The sequence below is a fragment of the Pan paniscus genome, chromosome 12 (genome assembly GCF_029289425.2).
Source record: "Pan paniscus chromosome 12, NHGRI_mPanPan1-v2.0_pri, whole genome shotgun sequence".
NCBI lineage: Eukaryota > Metazoa > Chordata > Mammalia > Primates > Hominidae > Pan > Pan paniscus.
The window spans coordinates 18,592,611-18,608,770 of NC_073261.2; the positions used below are offsets into that span (position 1 = coordinate 18,592,611).

General features: G+C 45.8%; 1 protein-coding gene across 14 annotated transcripts in view; it reads left to right on the top strand.

The window, feature by feature from the left end:
* The first annotated feature begins 150 nt into the window (after positions 1-150).
* The window catches only part of LOC117979235 (WW domain-binding protein 11-like), a 268,867-nt gene continuing 252,857 nt past the window's right edge, over positions 151-16,160 (top strand). For 7 of the 14 annotated variants that reach the window (XM_063594547.1, XM_063594549.1, XM_063594548.1 and 4 more), the window contains exon 1: positions 155-2,320. In XM_063594547.1, coding sequence (XP_063450617.1) covers positions 1,435-2,320 — 886 coding nt within the window. In that variant the 5' untranslated portion in view covers positions 155-1,434. Of the gene's footprint in view, positions 2,321-5,768; positions 5,953-16,160 lie in introns of all 14 variants that reach the window. The other 7 variants (XM_055107459.2, XM_055107457.2, XM_055107458.2 and 4 more) reach the window with 5 other exon arrangements.

The window sequence follows — 16,160 nt, forward strand, 5'->3', positions numbered from 1 at the left end:
GAATTCAGGAATCTAATAAAATGGCTGACATTTTACTCCCACTACGTTTGGGGTGGTAAATCAAACACCGGTGGATAGCTGGAGAGTATTGTACACGGCAGGCCTCAACAAGAAAGTGAGATTTGAGCTGACTTGGAGGAGAGCCAACTGGGAAGCTGTGTGTCTAGGGGAAGAGCATTTCAGGCAGAGAGAACAGCCAGTGCAAACCTTTGGGCGGAGGAGTGCTTGGTATATGTGAGCAATAGCAAGGAAATTGCAGGAGAACAGCTCTGCCGAGGTGTCCTTGGCAATCTTGCACATCTCTCGAGGCCATGTAGGCAAGGTATGACCACGGTCTGACCCAAGTCTTGTTGGACTGCCCTGTGATTTCCCCTAAAGCAGGGATAGGTAAGCCTGGTGAGGAGCCACTGGTAGGCAGTTTCCTATCCCTACCCCATGGGAGACTGCTGCAAGGCCATTTCTCTTCCTTCTCCAACGTTTCAGTTGACTGCAGGACTTTCCATATCCCTCCGTCCACCGCCCAGCCCGCTTCCCTCCAAGCATACAGCGGCAGGCTCCTGTGAAGTCTATAAAACTGCTTGGTGTAATTTAGACTTGGCTACTCAGCGGCAGGGCTCATGTTGTCTTATTTATTTATTTATTTATATTTTTGTTAAATTATGTAGACCCATAGGATAACACTGACCCTTCCAGTTTGGTGTTATCTTGTAGGCCTAAGGATGCATGGAGCTGACACCACACTCATTTTGCTTTTGCTGTCGGTGTAAGTAATAACCTGTCTAAACCCATCTGGGCTGCCTGTCTCCTTCCCGTAGCCAAATCTACGGGAAGTGTCCAGCCAGTGTAGGGGTCAAGGGACCGCTTGACGAGACCAACGTAAATTGAAGAGGCGTAAGGAGATGAGGCCAAAGAGGAAAGGGGACCAGGTCACGTAGAACCTCGTAGACCACTGCAGAACCTTGGCTTATGCAGAGACAGCAGGAACCACTGATAGGTTTAGGGAGATTTGAGGAGCGGGACATGATTTGGCTCATGTTATGTTGTTAAAGGGACCACATTAAAATACATTCATTCTAAAAGTGTTACCTTTAAGAAACTACGTATATAAATTAAGTTACTGTTGCCATTATTAGCGTAAGTAGTTACATTTCTCTTACGATTCACTCTCTGCTACCGCCTCTTGGACCCTGCACACCTTGTGGAGGTCCATGAGAGTAACGTGCTGTGGTTCCCCCTCTCCCCACTCCTGCTCTGCACTTTGTCATTCACGTTCATCTCCCTCCTTGAGTGTCACCTCTCTCTGGCTCGTCACGGAGCCACGGCAAAGCGTCCTTTCCCAGGAACCCCTCCCCCTGGGGAGGTGAGCTCCTCGACGCCAGGGCCGTGTCGCGCACCTCGGGCCGGGTACCCAGGAGGCGCTCGGCGGCGAGCGGAATGGATGTGGAGGAGCGCTCGGCAGGGGGCGGAATGGATGTGGAGGAGCGCTCGGCAGGGGGCGGAATGGATGTGGAGGAGCGCTCGGCAGGGGGCGGAATGGATGTGGAGGAGCGCTCGGCAGGGGGCGGAATGGATGTGGAGGAGCGCTCGGCAGGGGGCGCTGCCGCCGTGGCCTCGGCCTCTGGGAGCGGCGCGGCCAGGGTTTTCCGTGTCAGCCAAGCCTGGAATGCGGGGGCGCCTCTGGACCCTCCTCTTGGGTCTGGGGGCTGCCTCGGGCATCCTCTACTCCTCTCCCACCTTCTGTCCTTCCCTATCTCCCACCCACACGTGTGGGGCTCCGGACCCGCGCAGCGGCCAGAGCCTTCTGCTGTGTACCTCCAGTCCACCCCTCCCCTTCACTTCTCTTTCCAGCTCCCTCCGGGTCTCTCAGCCCCCTCCCCTTCCTCTCCGCCCCCTTCCCCGCCGTCCGCCCAGCGGTGGCCTTCGGCCCGCCCCTTCTCTCCAACCCCCTCCCTTTCCCCTTTACGCCCCTCCTCCCCCTCGTCCTCCCGCCCCCTCCCACCCCAACCTGCTGGGCCCGCCGGGACTCGCCCCCCTGCCCGCTCCTCTCCTCCAGCCCCGGTCGGCCTCGGCTCGGCCCCCGGCCCGCCCCTTCCAGCCCTCGGCACCTCCCGCCGGCCGCTTGGCTCCGCCACTCGGCACTCACTGCCCGGGCCGCCTGGACAGGGAGCTTCGCTGGCGCGCTTGGCCGGCGACAGGACAGGTTCGGGACGTCCATCTGCCCATCCGTCCGGAGAGAAATTACAGATCCGCAGCCCCGGGATGGGGCCGGCCCCGCTGCCGCTGCTGCTGGGCCTCTTCCTCCCCGCGCTCTGGCGTAGAGGTGAGTGCGCCCGGCTGGGGGCCAGGCGAGGGGGTGGGGGCTCCCGGGAGGAAGCAGGGGCCTCTGGGGAGGGAGCGCGTCCACAGGGGCGCGCCTGGCTGCTGGACAAGTTTGCAAACACCCTCCACCCACTGCGCTGCCAGAGAAGGGGGCGTAGGCGAACCTACCGTCCACTGACCGCGGCGCCTCAAGCGTCCCGAGGGTACCCAGCCTGGCTTGTGGGTGCGCATCGTGGTGAAGCCGGGTCGGGGTCGGCGTTGCAGGCTCCCCTCTTCACCGCAGAGGAGGAAATCGAGCTCGGCCGGGCGCGCTGCAAGTCCTGAAGTTCCTACGAGTGGAACGTAGGTAGCAGGTCTGGTCTGGAATGCGACGAGAACTTTCCACTAGAGTTGCATGGTGGGGCCCCGCTCTGGCCGGAGTTCCGGGGGCCACAGATCCGGTCTCCCGAGGGACCGGCGCGGGGCGAACGAACGGGCTGCGGGAGTCGGAGTCGCAGTCCGGGAGCCGCGATAGACTGAGGCCGAGCGACCGGCCAGGGGGGGACGGCAGTCCTGGCTGCTCCCAATGGGCCCTTACGGGCATTATTAGTATCCCTTTTTAGGGGCACCCAGAGAGTGTGGGAAAAGGGGAGCGTTCTTTTCACTCCTGTTATGGCAGAACCGAACTTACAGTGCTCGGCAGCGTTTACGTTTATCTGGATTCAGCGAAGTGTTGTTACAGGCTTTTTTTTTTTTAAATTTGAGACCGAGTCTCGCTGTGTCGCCAGGCTGGAGTGCAGCGGCGCGATCTCGGCTTACTGCAGTCTCCGCCTCCCGGGTTCAAGCGATTCTCCTGCCTCAGCCTCCCGAGTAGCTGAGACTATAGACGCGCGCTACCACGTCCGGCTAATTTTTGTATTTTTAGTAGAGACGGGGTTTCACCATGTTGGCCAGGATGGTCTCGATCTCTTGACCTCGTGATCTGCTCTCCTTGGCCTCCCAAAGTTCTGGGATTACAGTCGTGAGGCACCGCGCCCGGCTTGTTCCAGGCATTTTAATACAAGCTGCTGGACTGATACGTGGAGGCAAGGAAGGCCGGTTTCATTCTGCTTGAACAGCTTATTTGGGGAGTGAGTGATGAACAGATTTCAAGTTTGATCGCTGATGCACTTCTTGAGGAGGCTGGAATAAACTTACCAGGCTTTACCCAAAAGAAAAAGAAAGGGGAAAAATGCTAAATAAACACATTCCAAGTATTTTCTCTTAGCTAAAAGGTTTCTATTTCCATTCAGCATGTAGATTTTCTCTCTTTTGATCGAGAATGCACTTGACTAGCCTTCACCTGTTACAGTCAAAGATGTTTTTTAGGAATACCTGGAAAGCTCAGTTTATAGTCAAGTAAGTTACTTAAAAGTTTTTCCTTTGAGATTTTCCTTTGAAAGCTCATTTACTCAAATGAAAAATTCTTAAACAGTGCACCCACTTTTTGCACGTTAAATTACATAAGCAATTTATAATTTGGGGCAACATAGCAATTTGAAACAAACTTTAAGAGCCAGGCAAAGAACTAAAGCAGTTCTGTTCTCCACTGCCCTTCCCTCCACCAAACCTTCAAAAATTCCTCAGCATTTCTGCCAGCCCCATTTTTCATAATCTGCTGCAAATCTGTTGTTTGTTGCTACTAGTGAGGACTGGCCGTGAATAGTCTTGGAGGTAGTGAATGTGGTGAGAACTATGGAGAAAGTAATGGGAACAATAGTTTTGTGTTAAATACTTAAAAATTGGAGTGCTTTGTTTTTCTAAAATTTTAAAAGGCTGTAATAACACATTTTTGTAGCCGACAATCAACTTTAATCAGACAATCATAAAAAGGCCTTTTAAAATCCACCGAGCTGGAAGAATGAGAAGTTTCACCAATTGTTCTTGCACTTTTTGCTTTTGGTTTTGAACTTTACCTATGAGATGTCTGACAGTTTTACATCTCACCTTGTGAAAAGCTTAAAGAATGGGATTCTCACTGGCAGAATTACAGCACAAAGGAGTGCTGTATGAAGAAATTAAACATGGAAATTAGACTCTTCATCTAATTTTAAGATTTTCCTATTACACATGGTGGGTCTGAGCGCTTTGCTGACCACACAGGGGACACAGAGAGAGAGACAATGAGAATATGTGTGTAGATTCTACACTGTTAGCAGTATAGAAGAATGGGTGAATAAAATTTAAGCATCACTGTAACCCAGGAATTCCCCTCTGCCCCCCAACACACATACACACTACACGTCTCACAAAGACATGCACACACACAACTGGAACTGCCACACCAGGAGCATTTCGAGGCTTTCCAGTCTTTCCTTTCTGCTCAGTCTCTGATGGGGGTGCCGTTGAGCAGCAAAATGAGGCAAGCGGTGGCTCTCTGAAGGGCCAGGGAGAGGATGGAGCAAGATAAATATAAATGTGGATAAAAATGAACGCATTATGAGGACTTAGCTCATGACGAGGCTGTGTGTGCAGCTAAACTCAACCCTTACAGTAAATTAGGCTTTTAAGATTCTTTAATGTTAATAATTCTTTTCCAAACTGATATTGTAACATGTATTCCAGTATATTGTAAACATCTTCCCAGAGGGAACTTTTAAGTTGTTCTGTTGCTTGTGGGCTTTATTCCAAAGGCTTCAAATGCTTTTTGAAAGTACATCGTGCATATTTTAAAAATGAATACTTTTAGAAAATTATTCTGACCCATTGAAATGCCTGGCTAATTTTTTATTTTTTGTAGAGACAGGGTCTCACTATGTTGCCCAGGCTGGTCTTGAACTCCTGGGCTCAAGCGATCTTCCCACCTTAGCCTCTCAGAGTGTGGGGATTATAGGCATGAGCCACCATGCACAGCTGAATACAATTTTTAAAAAATTAACAATAATTATGTTTTTTTGTTTTTGAGATAGAGTTTCGCTCTTGCTGTCCAGGCTAGAGTGCAATGGCACAATCTCGGCTCACCGCAACTTCCCGCCTCCCGGGTTCAAGCAGTTCTCCTGCCTCAGCCTCCTGAGTAGCTGGGATTACAGGCATGCACCACCATGCCTAGCTAATTTTGTATTTTTGGTAGAGACAGGGTTTCTCCGTGTTGGTTAGGTTGGTCTCGAACTCCCAACCTCAGGTGATCTGCCTGCCTTGGCCTCCCAAAGTGCTGGGATTACAGGCATGAGCCACCACACCCAGCCAATAATTATATTTTTAAATCTTAATTTTTGAAATAATTTCCAGATAATTGTAGAAGGGCCAGTGAGTTACTAGTCAGCATTGGTCAAGAAGAGGTTCAATCTTTTTATGCCTGTGAATTGGGAACATGCTGCTGGGTAGAAAAACTGAGCTGGGACCTTGAACACACATGTGAAACAGTCGCTTTCCATATAATAGCCAGAATGAGCCAAACATGAGCCCGGTCCTCATGTTTACTCTTCGTTTAGGTCAAGGAAGCTGATCCGCTGAGTAATGGCTCAGTCATGATTTTTAACACCTCTGCCTCACCACATCTGTACCAAATCAAGCAGCTGCAAGCCCTGGCTAATTACAGCATTGGTGTTTCCTGCATGAATGAAATAGGCTGGTCTGCAGTGAGCCCTTGGATTCTAGCCAGCACTACTGAAGGAGGTAATTCCTGGGGTTCAGAATGTATATTGCCCCCAATGACATGTGATTCAACAAACCCTTCCCAGTGGCCTGACTGAGAGTTGAAACTTTGCTTTGTTTGGACTTTGTCTCTGGAGGAGAAAATTATTGAGGCGACTGATGAAAATGGGAAAGATATTTCCTCCATACTTTAAAAGCATTTAGTGACAAAACTTAGCCGTGTTATGTATAGGTAATCTTTTCTTTTACATAGGAGATAATAGCAGCACACTTTAAAACATGCTCTCTCACAACACAACAATCAATACATGTTACCAACACAGTGGTCAATACAGAAGCCTTCGGCCACTCCAATATATGTGGGGATTTCTCTCCACCAGCAAGCAGTCGGCTCTGCAGCGGAGACCAGCTGAGTGTCCTCCATTCAAGTCTGACACTACATGGAGATAGCTTCAGATCCCACAGGTTGAGGACTCAATCCCCAGGCCTCCCCTCCCTCCCAACCCCGTCCCCAGCCTTTAGATGCCAATCACAAATCTGGGCCTCTGGAACTTCTGACTGACCAAGTGTTTCCCATGACCTCAGCTTTGTGTCCAATTAATTTGCTAGAACGGTTCACAGACCTCAGGGAAATACTTATATTTACCAGTTTATCATAAAGGATATTACAAAGGATACAAATGAAGAGATGCGGAGGATGAGATATAGAGGGAAAGGGTGTGGAGCTTCCATGCCCTCCCTGGGCGCACCACCCTCCAGGAACCTGCACATGTTCAGCTATCTGGAAGCTCTCTGAACCCTGTTCTCTTGTTTTTTTGTGGAAGCTTCATGATGTCAGCATTCCTTCCTCCAGGTTATGGGTCAGGACCCCCTTTGTAATAAGGGTCTTATGACCCACAGTCAGAAAGATGGGGAAGATTAGAGTCCTGCATTGAGGCAGGTGAAAGGAGGGCGGGAAGAGGTCAGAGAGATTGTTTTCTGAGGCCTGCCCCTGAGGCGTAAAGCACCCAACATCATAGCAAAAGATTGTAACCAGGACTATGGGAGTTGTAAGCCAGAAATCATGACAAAAACCTGTGTGTGTGTGTGTGTGTGTATGTGTGTAGGTTATTATATATATGTACATATACACACATATATACACATAAAATAACCCACAAGTCCATTAAAATGTAATCGAATCATTCAAATGGATAGGTTTAATTGCATCGTATTTTCTATTTGTTCTATCTGTAATTTGTTCTCCTTTTCTTCTTTTTCTTCATTTAAAAATATTATTTTTATATTTTTAATATTAATATTTTTATGATTCTATGTTTAATATTTTTATGATTCTTATTTTTTATTCTTTGTTTGGCTTATTAGCCATAGCTCTTTTTCTGTTCTTTTAGTGGTTGCTTTAGGATTCACAGTATACATATTTAACTTATCACAGTGTACCTTCAAGTGATTTATACCATTTCACATATATTCCATTTTCTCCTTCAGATATTTTTGGCTACTGTTGTCAAATATTTTACTTTAATGTATCTTAAAATACCATTGCTACACTGTTGTTATTTTTGTTCAGTCCGTAATCTTTTACAAAGAGATTTATATAACCAGGAAAAACACATGTTTATGCGTTATAGTTACCATTTCTAGTGGTCTTCATTTTTTGGTCTTTATATTTTATCTGGCATCATTCTCCTTCTTCCTGAAGAACTTTTTTAAAAATCATTTCTTCTAGTGTGGATCTGCTGGTATAGTATTCAGCTCCTGTAGTCTGGGGGAAAAATATTTATTTTACTTTTGAAGTGTTCTTATTTTTATTTTTAGCCTTCATTTTTGAAAGGTGTTTTTATGAGGTATAGAACTGTAGGTTCACAGTTTTAGCTGTTGTTTTTTTGTTTGTTTTTACTTTCAGTACATTAAAAGAAGTTGCTCCCCTACCTTCTCGCTTGCATTGTTTCCCACATGAAATCTGTGATCATCCTAACTTTGTTCCTCTGTATGTAATGTGTCTTTTGTTCCTATTTTCGCCCTTATCACTGATTTTGAGCAATTGAATTGTGACAGGCTTTGGTGTAATTTTATTTATATGCCTTGTGTTTGGAGTTTATTGAACTTCTGGGTTCTCTGTATTTGTTGTTTACATCAAATTTGGAAAAAGTTTGGCCATTATTTCTTCACATTTTTTTTTCTGTTTCCACCTATCCTCTTTTTTAAGGACTCCAGTTACATATATATTAGACCATTTGAAGTTGTCCCATAACTCACTGATGATCTGTTATTATTTTCCCCTTCTTTTATCTCTGCATTTTATTTTGGATAGTTTCTGTTGCTATGTCTTCAATTTCACTCATCTTTTTTGGTGCAGTATCTCATCTGACATTAGTCCTATCCAGTTTATATTTCATCTCATACACTGTAATTTTTATCTCTTTTTTGCATTTTTATGTCTCTAACTTTTGGACCATCCAGAATGCAGTTATAATTACTTTCCTTTTTTCTTTCTTTCTTATTTTCCTTTTTTGAGACAGAGTCTCATTCTGTCACACAGGCTGGAGTGCAGCACCAATCATAGCTCACTGCAGTCTTGAACTCCTGGCTTAAGCATTTCTCCCACCTTCGCCTTCGCCTTCTGTGTAGCTGGTACTACAGGTGCATGCCACCACACCCAGCTAATTTTTGTGTTTGTTTTTTTATGTTTTGTTTTTTGGTTGTTTTTTTTGAGACGGAGTTTCACTCTCGTTGCCCAGGCTGGAGTGCAATGGTGTAATCTCGGCTCACCGCAACATCTGCCTCCTGGGTTCAAGCAATTCTCCTGCCTCAGCCTCCTGAGTAGCTGGGATTACAGGCATGCACCACCACGCCCAGCTAATTTTGTATTTTTAGTAGAGATGGGGTTTCTCCATGTTAGGCTGGTCTTGAACTCCTGACCTCAGGTGATCTGCCTGCCTTGGCCTCCCAGAGTGCTGGGATTGCAGCCATGAACCACTGCGCCTGGCCACCACACACTTTTAAACAACTAGATCTCCTGAGAACTCTGCTACAAGAACAGCAGCAAAGGGAGAAATCCACCCTCAAAATCCAATCACCTCCCACCAGGCCCTGCCTCCAACTTTGGGGATTAAATTTGACATGACATTTGGGCAGGGACACAGACCCAAACCATTTCAGCTTAGATATAGGTTGGTGGGAGAGGTTTCCCAAAACTTACTCCTAATGGACTTTAGATTCTTACTGTGACATGACTTTGCTGTATCGAGTATATTCAGCTTTGCTGTAGAGAACAATGAATAGATGAAAAGGGTGAAACTGAGAAGCATATTAAGCACAGAGGGTAGGCGAGCTGCCAGCTCATGAGGTGCAGGTGCATCTCAAAGGGTGTGTTAGGGTAAGGAAATGACTGAGAAGTGGCTTGTGAAGTAAGGGCAGATTCATCAATGTGTTCAATGGTGAGTTAATTATGGGTGTGATGTATTGAAGACAGAAGTCTTACATGGAATATATGATGGCGCAAATAGTGTTACTGATCATGCCCTCACTGGACTGACAGCTCTGTTACCCCTGCATCAGCCCAGAGCATGCCAATCAAACTGTGGCTGTCCAGCAGGCTAACTGGCGACCTGCAGCTATAGCCAGTGCAGCACATCTCTCAGAAGAACAAGTTGCTGTGTTTCTCCAATAGGACACATCTGTGCTGTTGGCTTTAGGTGCCCTTTGTCTGTGAGGCCCTGATCCAACTCCAAATCTGGTCTTCGTCACCACCCCATCAGCAGGGAAAACCGATGTGGGAGAGGAAGACAGGACATGTGAATATGGTGCTAACCAGGCCTCATGCTCTGGGCTTCCCCCCAAATGCTGCCCTGCTATTAACCTGCCCCGTCTCTCACCCCTCACTTCCCTATGTGTGTTTTAAACACATTTAATAAACCATGGGCTCATCACAAGGTCATCAGATGATGTCATACCCTGGAGACAACTTTCATTTCCCTAAACTTGCACTTCCCTAGTAGTCCTAGTGAAGCTCTTCAGTTTCAGAGTTTACATTTCCTTGTATGACCACAAGCTTGAACTTCCACTGAGGAGGCAGAAAATTATGGTTCAACGCCACCAAGACACGACACCTTAAAAACAGCTTATCTTACTTAGTTTTAAGTACAGTATGCACAGAAATCCCCAAATGAGGTTAAGAGAGGTGTGTGGCACACTTGCACAGATTTCTCATTTGAATCCACATATGCTTAAAATCTCTTTTTACTTGGTGTAGAGCTTGGTTCTATAAGTGCCCTTCAGCTCTCTAAACACCAGATTTTAGCTCCTTGTGGAATGCCCGAGGAAGAGACAAGGAATGAAAAGAAGAGCATGGCTGTTCTTACTGAAGTGGCGGTCGATTTCTAAAAGCCCTTGCAGAGGATTTCTGTTGTTGCCACCTCTAATTAGTACTGCTGGGATTAAACTTAATAGGTTCTGAAGATAAAGTTAGCACGAAGGAAAAACAAACACACTGACAAAGCACATTCAGAATCAGCCGTGGGACAGCCGTCACGCCTGCTTGTTGCTAAGCTAGCTTCAGGCACCTCGCTTTGGAAATTAGCAGGGTAATGAATGTAAAATAAATGAGAAGCCTCTGTGAGGCTCCTTTTCTGATCTGCACTGAGAGCTGGTGGATGCATGGCCCCAGAGTTGTCTCAAATGCTCAGTGATTGCGGAGGTCTGCGGACCTTCAGTGCTCAAAGTGTTTGCACGCGTCTGGGTGTGCCCAGACAAAGCTGCTGGTCTAGGGAAGCGTAAGTCATCAGCTTGACTACCAAAGACCTTGCAAGCTTCCTCATGGCGGCACAAAACTAGCCAATATGACACAATTCCCAAATAACACTTGCCAGTGATTTGAAAAACGCAAAAATATGGTATAGGCAGGGTGGTCAGCTCAGGGGCTGAGGAAGGTTTAGGCTGTGAAGGGGAATTTTGAGATGGAGCCTTCAGCCTATGAAGGCTATGTATACATGAAGAATATTCATCTTGTTGCTTTTTGCTTGAAACAGTACACAAATGGCCTGCTTTTCTCTTTACTTGTTCTTGAAATTGATCAGAAGTAGCTTTCTTGGCTTGTTTCATAAGATCTTAGGACTTGAGCATCTACTATTAGCAGTGATTAAAATTTCCCCATGTTGTAATAAGGGTGACTGTGAATCTGTGTGGCACTTGAGATCTTATAAAGTGCATTTACCTTGGAAAATTCGCCTTTGCACTATCTAGAGCCGAGCAGTGTCCTGAGTAGTGTCCTGTCTGTAACACCCTTCCCTACCTCCTACTCCCCAGATGTTCACCTGCATGTCACTATCTCTGGTAACAGCTGGCTTCCGTGTGTCCAGGCACTCCTGCGTCTTGGCCACATATTTTCAAAGGTCTGGCTCTTGGCATCTGTGCTGAGCTTGGACCCCTCCCTCTTCATATTATGCACTCCACCCACCCACCCTTCCACACTGCCTCAAGGCATCCCCTGGGGGCCTTCCTTGCCCTTCCTCATCAGGCCGGGCACTGCCATCTGAAACAGTCTCATATGCAGTGTGTCCCCCTCCCAGAGCTTGTGCACGGTGTGACTGTTTATCTGTGTGACTGCATGTGTGTGATCAGTAGCTCATGAACTAGTGACACATGAGGACTTCAGAGCCGGGTTCTTGCAGCTGGTGTGTGCTGGCTGAACTTCTGACTTTACCTGGTCACAGCGCAAGTGAACACGTGTTCACTTACACACCTTGGCCTCACTCATTTCAGGGCCAGGGCAGTGCCTGCCCCATGGAGTTGCTGTGTTGATGACGAGGCACATGAAGCACTCAGCAGAGTGCCTGGTGCCCCCACAGCACTCGGGGCCCGTGTGTGGGTCTCACCTGTGTGCTGAGACGTCCTGTGTCTCTTCACCACTGTGTCTCCAGCAGGTATCACAGCACCTAGCGCAGGGCAAGCTCCTTATACATTTGTGCAATAAGTGGATGAATAAGTGAGTTCAAGGGGAAATATATATATTGGTCCCAAAAGGCAAACATATTTATATTTCTAAAATTTAGAGAACTACTTTATGGAATTGAAGTAAAGATGTTTCTTGTTTCCACGCCAAAACATGGAAAGTTGATGTACTTGGGACACAATACCATGTGTGCTGTGTGCTCATCTTTTATTCTGAAGACAAATAAGGGGTCTTACTGTGGAATTAGGGGGCCACACGGGGCTGCAGCTTCTGGGCATCATTGCTCTTTGCTGCTTAATTCCAGCTTACAGGATGTTTCACACAAACACCAAAAACATTTTAAAGATGGACCATATCATATTTATCATTGTCTCTACAGTGTTTGGCTTCAATGCATCAAACTTCAAAATATGTGTTTGCTTGAATTCCAATTTCTTGATGGATACACGGCTTGGAAACCAAGCCTCCTTTGGCTGATAAAATAAGAACAGAATCTGACACTTAAAAAATTATTTAAGCTTTGCCAAGTGGGAAAAAAAAGTGTATTCTCCTACTGCTGAGCATCTTGGCTAACTTAATCACTGTTCCCGTCACTGAATCTCCCTTTTTTGTCATGGGACTTCCTGATCGTTAAATCTATTTCATAGTAAACATAAGTGAATTTTGGTTTATTGTTATTCTTGTTTACATTGAGAATTAATTTTGAGTGGAAATTATATACTTCATGTTATGTAGATGAAGTTACGGTAGATGTTATGTTCCAATAATTTTATGGCTTGAAAGAAATTCAATTTTGTTATGTGGAATGATTTCCTAAGAATGAAAAAAGAAAATGACAGCTTCAATGATCAAAGAAAGAATCATGCAGAGAATCGTTTATGTAGACCTCTCAAATTAAAAAAAATATCCAAGTATTACTGTTTCTTAATTATGTGGTCTCAAGATGAGCGTTGGAATAATTATGTTATTAGAAACTCAGCCTTTGTGAGAAATTCGTATTTTCATTATTTTATTTAAAAAGCTTTTCAACATTTCTTACTGCAAAGAAATGACAATTAGCCCTAGGAGACCAGCCCACCAAAGGCGCATTAATGTCCATCTCAAAACAGATAAAAATAGGACCAAGAATGAAGTCAACTGGCAGTACCACTCCCTCATTTAGCAAGTCGGCTTGTTGTTCTGGGTGAGCCAAGCAGGCAAACCCCCTGCTTTCAGGACTTTCACAGTCTTGAGGGGGAAAAAGTAAATCAAGCAAATAATCATCCAAATACTCCTTTTTTTTTTTTTTGAGATGGAGTCTTGCTCTGTCACCCAGGCTAGAGTGCAGTGACGCAATCTCAGCTCACTGCAACCTCTGCCTCCTGGGTTCCAGTGATTCCCCTGCCTCAGCCTCCTGAGTAGTTGGGATTACAGGTGCCTACCACCACGCCAGGCTAATTTTTCTATTTTTTGTAGAGATGGGGTTTCACCATCTTGGCCAGGCTGGTATCGAACTCCTGACCTTGTGAACCACCTGCCTCGGCCTCCCAAAGTGCTGGGATTACAGGCGCAAGCCACTGTGCCCGGCCCCAAATACTCTTATAACTACCTTTTGCAGTAAGTATTCAAAGTGACAACTAGCGGGTGTCTTGAAGGCATATCAGGGGAGCTTCATTAGGCTGGGGGAGTGGAGACAGCCTTTTGGGGAAAATGACCTTTAAGAGACTCAATGGTCCACAGGAGCCCAGCAGGAGGAGAGGGAATGAAGAGTTTTGCAGGGAGCTAGATGTGCAAGGGCCCTGTGGTGGGCAGGCTTGGTGGGCTGGGGCAGAGGAAGGCAGGCAGGTGTGGTTTGAGGTAGGCCACGGTGGCACGCTGGCTGTGTGACAAGGTCTGCAGCATGCCTGTTTGTATCTGTGTATCACTAGGACCTCCCACTAACTCTAGATCCCTCTCCGTCATTCATGCTCAAAATTGGTCAGTTTCTTCTCTCTTGTTGGTGGTTAGTGACCCCCTATGGAAGTAGGGCCACTCACTCCTGAATGTGAGGTCAAACGTCCTCTTCCCCTAAAACCAGATTATTTCCCTTTGGTTAGGGCAGTGGTATTCAACCAAGGGGCAGTTTTGCACCCCAGGGCACATTTGACAATGTCCGGGCACATTATTGGCCGTCAGAACTTGGGAAGGGGATGCTAGTGGCATCTAGCGGGTATGTTGCTAAACATTGCGCAATGAACAGGACAGCTCCCACAACCAGCAATCACCTGGCCCAAAATGTCAAAGGTATGAGGTTGAGAAACCATTTTAGAATGCATTTTTCAAACTGTAAGATGCGACCTGTTAGTGGATTATGAAATCTCTCTCTATTAATGAAATAGAGACCATACAAGGTCGGAGTGCATTACATATTGTATGTATGTTTGCATTATATGAATGTCCACCACACATGCATGTATATTTCTGTATATTGAGTGGCATTGTAAAAGGTATTCTTTATTGCAGGTTGCAGTTTAGAAAGTTGGAAAGTCACTGGAATAGAGAACCCACCAACATATTTCATCCCTTCTATCCTTCCAACTCCACCACGAATCTGCCCTATCTTGGCAGAGCTGTATCCAGAGCCCGGGCATGGCTTCAACTACAGCCTCTGCCAGCCATCCCATTGCAGTGTAAGCGAGAGGTCAAGGCTGTTCACTCTCTGGCGGGACCACCGTTCCCCATGGCTCAGCCTTCACTCTACCTCCAGCCAACTTTTCCTTCTTCCAACTCTCCATAAACTTTGTCTTGACTGTTCCCTGTCTGATACGCCACTTGCCACTTTAACTGGTCAATTCTTACTTAACCTTTGAAGACAAACCTTCAGCCTCCCCTCCTCTGTAGATCCTCATGGACTTCAGCCCTTGTAGAGTTCACGGTCTCCGTCTCTGTTGTCTGCACAGCATTTTGCGCATCCCTCTGATATAACAGTCATTATCTGGGGTTCACGGCTGGTCAGCTGTGGGCTCACTGCGGGGAGTAACTAGATCTGACTTCTCTTGCCATCTTTGGAAACTAAAAGAGTGACTTATACACATATGAGGTGCTCAAAGGCATTTGACTAATACAGTCATGAATAGAGATTGTTACTTAGAGTCCTTATATTACTAATTATTTTGTAAACTGAAATATATTTTTGTGAGGAAAAACTCTCAATATATATCCTGGATTTTCATTAATGTGCATTTTCTTCCACTTTCAAGTTAATTCTTTTTTTTTCCTGATTATTTAACAAATACATGCCTATTAAAGACAACTTTGGGTAGACCAGAAGGATGTAAAGAAATCCTTCCCCATGAAGAATATATATTATATAATGTATAAAATAGGTTATATAAATATATAGGTATATATTATATATGAAGTATATATTATATATGAAATATATATTATATATGAAATACATACTATATATGAAATATATTATATATGAAATACATACTATATATGAAGTATATATAATATAAAAGTATATACATTTTACATACGTATATGTACGTATGTGTGTATAAGTGAATACATGTGCGCACATCATCCAGCCCCGGCTTATCAACTGAGCAGTGCCCCTAACATTTCGGTGCGTTGCTCAGGGTCAGGCTAGACTCTGCTGCCCCCGTGTGTTCCAGCGCAGAACTGCATAAAGAAAGAGGAGCGCTCGGCCATGCCGCACAGGTCCGGGAGGTTCGCGTTAATGTCCCTTGTTTTTGAGCCCAAGGAACAAGTATTTAGTCATGATTGCCACTCGCTATAGGCTCTGTTAACAGTGTAAAGAAAGTTGGAAGTTCTCTCCTGAGAAGAAGTAACTTCAATGCGGAAGGACCCGGGCTTCTCATGTTTCTCTTTGTATCCTGACCGCCGGGAACTGCTACAAAGTCCTGCAAGTGAGGCTTAGGTATTTTCAAATAAAATATCAGGCTTGGCGGAGTGGCTCACGCTTGTAATCCCAGTACTTTGGGAGGCTGAGGCCTCCTGGGAAGATCGTTTGAACCCAGCAGTTCGAGACCAGCCTGGGCAATATAATAAGAACCCCTCTTTACAAAAAAATAAAATAAAATTAGCCGGTCGTGGTGGCACACACCTATGGTCCCCGCTACTTGGGAGGCTGAGGATTGGAGGATTGCTTGAACCGGGAAGTTGAGGCTGCCGTGGGCCATGACTGCACTACTGCACTCCAGCCTGGGTAACAGGGCGAGACTCTGTCTCAATATAAATAAATTAATTAAACAAAATAAAGAATATAAAAGTAAAAAGAAACAAAATA